This window comes from Charadrius vociferus, unplaced genomic scaffold, assembly GCF_000708025.1.
Source record: "Charadrius vociferus isolate BGI_N301 unplaced genomic scaffold, ASM70802v2 scaffold1028, whole genome shotgun sequence".
Taxonomy (NCBI): domain Eukaryota; kingdom Metazoa; phylum Chordata; class Aves; order Charadriiformes; family Charadriidae; genus Charadrius; species Charadrius vociferus.
Window position 1 is genome coordinate 707098 of NW_009649564.1, and position 9551 is coordinate 716648.

The 9551-nt window shown below is 57.4% G+C and overlaps 1 protein-coding gene across 1 annotated transcript in view; it reads left to right on the top strand.

The window, feature by feature from the left end:
* The first annotated feature begins 427 nt into the window (after positions 1-427).
* The window catches only part of ZNF469 (zinc finger protein 469), a 12784-nt gene continuing 3660 nt past the window's right edge, over positions 428-9551 (top strand). Inside the window, 4 exon segments of the mRNA XM_009890046.1 lie at positions 428-3007; positions 3041-7558; positions 7856-8246; positions 8249-9538. Coding sequence (XP_009888348.1) covers positions 428-3007; positions 3041-7558; positions 7856-8246; positions 8249-9538 — 8779 coding nt within the window.

Consider the following 9551-nt stretch of genomic DNA (forward strand, 5'->3'; position numbering starts at 1 on the left):
GAGGAAAAAAGTGCCTCCCTCAGCAGCTTTTGCCAAAGGTGAAATGCTCTGAGCATCCTTTGAAGAGCCAAAAGCTGGAGGGCTTCGACCCGGGGCTGCTCACAGGGGGGTTGCGCTGCCCCTTCCTCCATCCCCCTCCCCACCGTAGCACCAAGAAAAGGGGCCAAAATATCTCCTCTCCCTCTGCTGGCTGTCTCCCCGGCTGATGGCCGCCCTGTGTCTCTTTTCTCCTCTCTCCAGGTCTGAAACGATGTGGCAGAGCCCCTCTGGTGCTCGGGACCCCACGCCGCCCCGGCCCCGGGGAGCCACTGCCCCTCTCACCGCCCCGGTGCCCATCAGCGGAGGACCATGCCCGTGACAGAGGGACGGCAGCTCACAGCGGGACGGGAAAACGGGGTTTTCTAGCCTTTCCCCCCACCTCGGTATCATGACTGGAGAGACCCAGCATGTTTACACCATCGGCGATACTGAGGCCGGCCCCAAAGACCCCGACAAGGACTTTGGCTTTGAAGGCTGCGGGGAGAAGGATGGGAGGGCGCTCGGCGGGGAGGGCACGTCCCCTTTCCCCGGCCCCAAGGACAAGGAGCCCCACAGCCAGCGGGAAGCCGTGATCCGGCCGCAGCAAGCGGGAAAGATCGACTTCAAATCCCTCCACCGCAAACCCAAGTTTGGCAACGACGGCGCCTGGGGAGAGGTCAAGGGCAGCCCCCAGTCCCCCCCGGGGAAGGGTCGAGCCCGCGAGCGCAGTCGGCGCTCGGGGAAAGGCGAGCGGGGCCACCATCAGCTTTACCGGCTCAGCATCGCCGGCCCCCGGCCAACCCCCACCATTGGCATCGCCTACCCCCAGCAGAAGGTGACCCCTCCGAAGAAGCCGGAGGGGAATCACGGCCCTGTGGCCGGCAGCTACCGCTTCCACGTGCCCAGCATCCCCCAGCGCGAGGCTGAGCTCCGGCAAGAAGACCTCGGCTTCGGCCGCTGCTTCCCTGATGCCGCCGCCGGCCGTACCTCCGCCAACTATACCTCACAGCCCGCTCCCCCCCATGGCCCCAAAGGGCAGCCCCCCACCACCGGCATCCCCCTCAAGAGCCCCGGCACCAATGGGCAGCTACATTATTTAGAGTTTCAGGCGAACGGGGCCGACTCCTGGGCTTCCCCGGAGAAGAGCTTTGCCGGTGCTAGCTATGGGATCTCGGTGCAGAAGCCCAGCTCTTTCCCCGAGGGTGGCAAAGCCGGTGCCCACGGTCTGGGGGCTTTGCCGTGCCAGTACCCCTTCCAGCTGCTGCACGACACGGGGAAGGAGCCGTACCGCAGCGATGCGGGGAGCCAGGAGTACCTGGACGTGGGGCTCGCCGCCGGGCAGCTGGCTCACGGCACCTTCGCCTTCCACTCATCCTCCAGAGAGTGGCAAGAGGAGGCGCTGAGCGGTGGCTCCTATGAGAGCGTGTCCCCTGAGAGCAGGCTGTATGGCTTGCCCGCCCCGCCACCGCCGCCACCGCCGTTCCTGCACCCGCCGCCGCCGCCGGCCCCGCACCACAGCCCGCTGCCGTGCTGCAAGGGCAGGAGCGAGCATCCCGCCGACCCCAATGGTGCTCTCTCGTCATCTGGTGCTATCGACCAAAACCCAAGCACTTTCCAAGAAAACCAAGCTGTTTTTCCGTCTAGTTTACACTCGCCTAGTATGCCAAAGCCAGTCGGTAAGAGGCAAGCCTCAGCGAAAGACAGTGTCCCCGGCCCGCGGCTTCTGGTCCAGAGCAGCCCTCTGAGAAGGAACATGCCACCAAACTCTCTCTCCCAAGTGCACTTTCAGAGCAAAGCCTATTGCAGTTCACCCGCGGGCAGCGCCAGCGCAGGATCCGTGCCTTTCGAGACAAGCATTCCCACTACGGCACCCACCCACCCCAGGCTTGTGCAAGCTTGGGAAGGTGCCACTAAGGCGTTTTCTCCCATGGACCAGAATTCAGCACCTTATTCAAACCCTGTTGGAAACCAGTTCTCATTCGAGTGCCAGTCTGGCCCCGAGCAGAGGCAGCACAGGCAGAAAAATGCCAGGATGCCTTGGCAGCAAATACACCTCGCTTCTGCAATGCCCGGTCAAAACAGGCTAGAGCTGTCGAGACAGATCACCAGCCAGAAGCTCCCCTTCCCCCTGGTCGCGTCGGAGTGGCAGGGGAGTGGGAAAGCCCAGAAAGGGGCCCCCGTAAGTAACTCTCCAGGGTATCACGGTAAAAAGGTCTTGTCAGGAGAGAGCCTCGGGGTCCAGAGGGGAGATCCCAACTCGACAGGCACTTTCTCTTTCGAGAGTGGGAAGGAGCCTGGGTCTCCTGCCTGTGATTCCAGAAGCAAAGCCCTCTTCTACAGCATGGGTCAAGCAGGTCCTCCTCCCTCCAGGAGCTCATCAGGCTCAGCGCTGGTCCTGCCACCGTCAGCCTTGGTGGCTGCCTCCCCTTGTGAGTCCCCGCTGCCGTCCCCTGTCCCCAACCCCACCTGCAGCAGTACCTGCTCGTCACTCTCCCCCATGTCCAGCAGCCCGCTCAACACTGGCTTCGAAGACAACCAGATGTCTGGAGCGCTGACCCCCTCTCCCTTCTTCCAGCATCCCTGCCATCCCAAGGACAGCAACAAAACCTTCCACCCCTCCGATGTCCTGAGCTCCAGCTCTCTTCATTACCACACTCTGGACTCTATCAAGTCCTTCCACTTCCCTCCTGATGCCCTGAAAGACGACAGCCTCCTGAAATGCACCCCGGCAAGCCCGTTCCACAAACCCAGCGTGGAGCTGGCCAAAGGATGCTCGGATGGGTTGGAGGAGGAGCAGCCACCGCCGCCGTACTCCTCCCATCACTTGCTGGCCAGCTCCCTCAGCAGCGCCAGCCTGGACCAGCTGGATGTGCTCCTGACCTGCAAGCAGTGCGACCAGAACTACAGCAACCTCTCCTCCTTCCTGCAGCACCGCCAGTTCTGCACCTCCCATCCTGCTCCGCAGGGAGAGGGCAAGGATGCTCCCCAGGTAGCTGAGGGGCGGAAAGCGCTCCCCCTGGAGCCCCCCAAGCCCCCCAGCCTGGGGCTCTCTCCAGACCCCCAGGCGCATTTGTTGGCATTAAACAAGAGCGATGACTTCTTGCTGGATGGAGAAAGCAAAAGCGAGGGCAAGGAAGATGCTCTGAAAGGCAGCCTCTTCAACGGACTCACCACCAGCTCCTTGCCACTCACCGCTTCGGACCTGGACATTGACGACGCCAAGCTGGACAGCCTGATCACCGAAGCCCTCAACGGCCTGGGGTATCAGTCAGATAACCCAGAGATCGACAGCAGCTTCATAGATGTGTTTGCTGATGAGGAACTAACAGGCGTCAAGGCGGCTGGTGGTGGGATGTCCCACAAGACGAAGGAAGTCCTGGCCTCGGAGAGCAAATCGAAGCAGGCAGCAGCCAAGGAGAAGGCAGCGGGCCAGCCCAAGGCCGGCTATTTTTACGAGGACGGCCATCCAGGTGGGGAGCAGGTGAAGAGAGGGACAGGAAAGCAGCACCTTCACAAGGGGAGGGCAGCGCAGAGGTTGGCAGCCCAGGAGCTGAATCCCAGGGCAGCAGGAGCGGAGAGGACAGCCAGGCTGCGGGCAGGCAGGAAGAACAGCATCCCACCGGTCGCCACCTCCTCCAAGTCCACCTCGAGCCAAAAGCATCCCAGGAAGCTCAGCCAGGAGCCTCCAACGAAGAGCGAGGTGGAGCCAGGCATTGCCACCAAAAGCTCCAAGCCACCCCGGTTCTCCATGAAGGAGATGAAGAAGCGGAAGCCCCGAAGTGGGACATGGAGCAAGGAGCTCATTCACAAGATTGTTCAGCAGAAGAACAAGCTCCACAAACTGCAGGTGAAGAGCAGCAAGCAGGCACAGTTCCCCCAGGTCGCCGAGAGGCTGATGCCAGCTGCCAAGGAGGGCAGGTTTCAGGAGTATGACTATGTCTCCGACTCAGATGATGATGGGGCAGAGTGTAGCAAGCTCCGGGGACGGAAGAAGCAAAGTACGGGATTCATCAGGAGGACCAAGTACAGCTTTAGCAAGAAACGCCCGGGAAGAAGTGAGAGAGCCAAAGAGAAAGATCCAGCCTGGAGCTACAGCCGGAAAAGGGACAGTCAGAAAAGGGAAGCAGAGGAGCACAGGGGGGTCCCAAGACAGGAGGATGGCAAGAAAGAGGATTGTGCTGCCAGAGTCCGAAGACGGAGCAGCCAGTCATCTACTGGCAGCAACCACAGCAATAGTACGCCCGGTGAAATGGGCACCAGCCCACCCCATGCTGATGGGGCTGGCTCAGGCAGCGAGAAGGGAGGCACGCAGAGGAGGAGGCATTCGGGCAGCCCAGCACGTGTGCCAAGGACTCCACTCAGCCTTCCCGAGGACAGGAGCCCAAAGAAGAGCCAGAAGAGCAAAGACGACTTTCCCAGGGGGAGCAGGCGGTTTGGCTCAGCCAAACCTTTGGTAGAAGGCTCCAGGACACATCCAAGTACCGAATCGGATGTTGCTGTGACGGATTGTGCAAAGGAGGAGCCGTTACCGCAGCCCCAGGAAAGGCAGATGCCCAGCACAGCTGCCTCCGGCAGGAGCCCCGTCAGGATCTCCTGTAAGGAGGGGGCAGAAGAGCCGAAAGAAACAGAAAAGCACATGGGTGAGGCAGGAGAACCCACCCCGGAGGCTCAGAACTCATCTGAGCTGACTGTAGTCAACCAGAGGCATCAGTTTGCCCCTTTCACGAGCGATGGGCTGAAGTATCATGCAGAAGAGCTAATTGCTCCATCCCACGGTGGTAACGAAGCTAGTCCTGGCAATGTGAGTGCTGCCTACTCGGAAGCGAGCATCAAATACTTGAAGGCACACGGGCTCTGTGACAATCGGAAGGACTATCCCGTGCCAGTTGCCCCATACGGGGGGGATGCAGTGGGGATGATGCTTGCTGCCAAGGCACCTGATCCATACGTCAGCAGCGACAATGCATTTTTCAGTCCCAAAGGCCTTCCCGGTCACTACGATGACAACCTCTTCTCAAAGCCCCCAGCCCTGGGCTCCTCACACATGGATGACATGTACTTATGCCGGGATGACATCAACGCCAGCTCCTTCGAGCAGAAGCACGCCAGCATCTCCCCTTACACTGCAGAAACGCCGCAGGGCAAGGTCTCCTCCCCTCTCAGCTTTGATTCCTCTTCAGTATTTGGAGAGCTTCCCGTCAGCGAGTTTGATCCACCACTGTACGAGAGCGTTTCTGCAAGCAAGGATGGTTATGTGACAACGTTCACCTGCCCTGGCAATCCCCCCAGCAAGCCACTGCCGTTTGAGCAACCGTATCCACCATTCATGCCAGAGAAAGACTGGTCCCTCATGGAGGAGGTGGCTCCGATGCTGCCAGAAGACATGACTCAGTTCCAGAGCCTTTCAGTGGAGAAGCCACTAGTCAAGAAATTCCCAGAGGAAGGACCTGTCCCCACCAGCCAACTCTCCCTCCCGCTGCCAGACAGGATAACCGATTATAACATGACTTTTATGAACAACATATCAGACGATGACCTGGAGATCAAGCGATTAGTCACAGAGCTGGAAAGTCAACTGCAAACCAGCAAGCTGGATAACGAGGCATCCATCACCCTTCAGAAACCCGAGCAACACATTACTGCCCATCTGCGAGGAGAGGTGGCCAAGCAGTTCCCACCACTGCTGGTTGAGCAAGAGACGGGCCAGGAGAAAGGACTGTTTTTGACAGAAGAGCTGGACACTTCAAGCCTCTGCGTCAGGGAGAGGCTGGGAGGAGAGAAGCCAGCCGTCGCAAGTGCCCATGTGGACTATGAGAGACCCAGGGAGACCTGGCCCTGCTCAGTGCAGCTGGGCTCACTGGAGGCAGGGATGTGCACACCAGCCCCGCTCACCACGGATCATTTCTGCTCCAAAGACAGTGGCGAGCAGCTCCGGGGAACTGCAGCTGCCAAGGAAAGTGACCCTGAAAAGATGGAAAATGGGTCTTCCTCCAAAAGCCTACCTGGCTCACGTACACCAGACCAAACAGAGGCTCCCGTCTACATGGACCCTGTGACAAAAAGCCCTCCTGTTGTCACTGACTCCATGTTCCCCAAGACCCTTGAGGCAGCAGAAGCAACCAAAGATCCCCTGCCATCCCTGCCATGTCAGCACGGTGCCGAGAGCTTCCCTGTGCTGGGGAAAGGAGATGAAAGCTTTGCTGATGCTGCAGAGCTGGAGAAGTTTGATGCCCATCTTCCAAACCATAAACCTGAATTTGGCTTTCAGCAGGGTCCCACCCCAGCATTGGATCTCGCCTTCTCACCTCACGTCAAAGAGGTCCCAGATACAGAAGAAAGACCCTTGAGCAGGCCCGAGTCACCCAAAATGACGAAAAGTGCTGTGGTCTTCAAAGGGGATGGTGGTGGGTCTGCATTGATGGAAGAAACGGAGGAGAGGAAGAGCCCCACCACCTATCCAGCTCCTGGACCCAGCGACAAAGCCAGCAAGCAAAAAGTGCTACTGTTCGATATGCTGAGTCTGCCCAAGGAGAGTGAATGTGGCTCCCAGAAGATGTTGGCATCCCAGGAGACAGCTGCCAACCCTCTGCAGCAGCTCCAGCTCTTCGTTGCCCGAACGGTGAAGAGCAACGAAGAGGAGTTGTTGATGCCGTGCTTCCCCATGCTGCTTGCTCCCGGCCACCCCTCTGCCACTACCCGCATCCAGCCAGAGCAGAAAGAGGAGAGCGGCGGTGCCATGGAAGGGGAAAATCGGACATACTGCCCTGCCCAAGGGGAGGGGAACGTCCCCATTGGAGGCAATGTGGAAAATATCGCTGCCCCAGCGAAAGAGGCTGTGCTTTTGTCAAGTGGATGCGAGCAGCTGGAGTCGTTCGGTGCAATGGGCTCTTACCATGCGAAACAATCCACGTTTGCAAAGCCGGAGCTGCAAAATAATGTAACGGAGCTGCAGCACTTAGCAAATGAACATGTGGAGCTGAATGACATTAATATCCGTGCAGATGGTGTTTCCCAAGAGCGTAATGACCTCTCGCCACTCAAAAACACAGCGGTGACCCCACTGCCAGGGCAAGGAAAGAAAGCTGATCGGCTCATGGAAGAGCAGGAGCAAGATAAAAACAAAGCGACCTTGGCATTTAAAAAACATGAGCAATCCCATTTAAGCCATAGTTTGCTCGAGAAAGAAACACTGGGCAGTGCGGCAGCAGAGAGGCGGGAAAGAAATCAGGTGGGGCAGGGGGCACAGACCCTGCACAGTGCTCCTGCGAGTCCCACCAGCCCCCCCAGTCCCTCCGAGGAAGAGTTCCACCAGGATCACCACTTGGTGCCAGAGGCAAAAGCCAGTGCACTCAGTGGAAAGGTTCCCAGCGAAGCAAGTGGCATGAAGTCCCTCAACGGCTGTCATTACATGGGCAAATCTCCAGCCAGCTTGCCCTTGCCAACCGATTTTTCTCACCCCAAATGCTTGCAAAGCGGTGGGGCCACAGGAGGAGAGGTCCCCAGCTTCGGCACTCAGCTCTCGGATGAGAAGAAATACGGCGCATCCCTGTTTAACACATCAAGTTCATTTGTCACAAAGAGGTGTCCTCCTGAGGCCAACAGCCATCACATCCATCCCCCCACCGTAAGCCCAGTAGAGCAAGGGACATGGAAAAGGGCACCCACCTTTCCTCCCTCGCTGCATCACTGCAGGACTGCGCCAACAGACGCGGTCAGGGACAGTCACCATCACCTCCCTGACACTGTTTTGGGTAACTGTGAACCACCTGAAAGAGAAGGGACAGCAAGACTCTGCGCTCTACTGCACGCTGATGGTCTGGTGGGCTCTGCCTCAGAGATGGATGGTCCACAGATACTGCACAGGAAGGACTGCTCTCTTCCCAGCTCACCACCTTTCAACCAAAAGAGTGTTGGGAAGGAGGCACCCAAAAGCACCGGTGCTGTGCTGTCAAGTTCTCATTTTAAAGAGAATCAAGCGTGCGCCATCACAGATCTCGTTGTTAACTCCATTCCTCCAGAAACTCAAGATTACCCAACTCAGCCCACAACAGATCTTCCACCAATCATCAGAGAAAAAGAGGTAAACCTGAATCAAGAGAACAAGCTTGATAGCTGCTCTGATGATGGAAATAAGCATCAAAGTGAACCAGAGTCTTTCTCCAATGGGTTTGCTGTTCAGCAGCTGCCAGCAGGTGCCAGAGGTCTTACAAGGATTGGTGATCTTGGTCCAAAAAATTAAATGGCCATGAGTTTTCAGAGGCAGCAGAGGTGAGACTTGGTCTTTTGAAAACCACAGAGAGTGGAGGAAAGAGTTTAGAAGGGGAGAAACCTAAAACCCATGGGGCTGGAGAAGCTGGGAGTTGTGTGTTAAACAACATGGGCCAAGGAGAGGGCAATATGCATAACGGTATTCCAAACCCTTCCCAAAATGAACTTCACAAGGAAAAGCAGACAAATGGGCTCCCAGTGACGTGTGACATTTGTTCAGCCACTTTCCGGTCCAAGCCTGGCCTGACCAGGCACAAAGCTGTAAAGCACCAGGTGAAGAGCACTGGTGTACCACAGCCCAGCAAGACTCCCAGGTCCACTTTGATTCCTGCAGACAAGACATCAAAAGTAGCCCAAAAGATGCCCAGGAGGAGCCTGAAGACTTCATTCAAAGAGAAAACCTGCAGCTCAGAGACGCTGACCACCAACATTGACCACATCCCCAAGAAAATATGCCCAGACCTGGAGAAAGAGCCCAGCGCCCAGATGCAAGAAGTGGTCAGCAGAGTCCTCAGCGATCTCAGCGTGATTTCCTTCGAGATGTCCGAGGAGCTGCACCGCACACATGTTCTGCAGAGGGAGATGAAGGCAAAGGGACCGCGCTTGGAGACAAGAGGATCATGCGAGGTGGCATCTGGGAAGCCGAACCCAGGACAGCAAGCCAGGAAGGGAGAAAAGGGCAGAAGGAGCCAAAGCAAAGATACTGGAGAGGTGAACAGCAATTCTGAAAAGAAGCTAAACAGGAAAGTGAGACGAAGGAAAGCAAAGGTATTTCCCAGCAGAAATGATCCCAATGGTCCATGTGAGCTGGAAAAGAAGGAAGGTCCTCCCCCTGCTGTCCTCAGCTCCAGTCTGCCCGGGATCGTGGAAGGCTTGCGTGAGCCAGGTGGTTGCATCTCCACAGAGGAACAAAATAGGTACAACTCAACCCAGCACTCTGAAAAAACTAAGCAGTCCCCTTGTGCAGCTGAGCTCGCAGAGGACCCAGGTGACAGGATGGTGTCTTTGAAGGAGGCGGTCAGCAAGGAGTCAATAATGGGCACAGTTGCCTGTCCCAGGGAGTTGGAAGATCCAAATGGAGTGGAAGACACAGAGGCTTGCAAAAAGTGGGTTCGCGGGTTTGTAAAGCAAGTGGAGAAGGGATTGGGCAAGGTAGGCAAAGAGCAGCATCATGGTGCTGACGGCACGGAGGAGATGGATGCTGAGACAGGAGACAGTCCTGAAGCAGGCAGCAGCACTGGGAACCGGAGTGGTACCCCACAGGG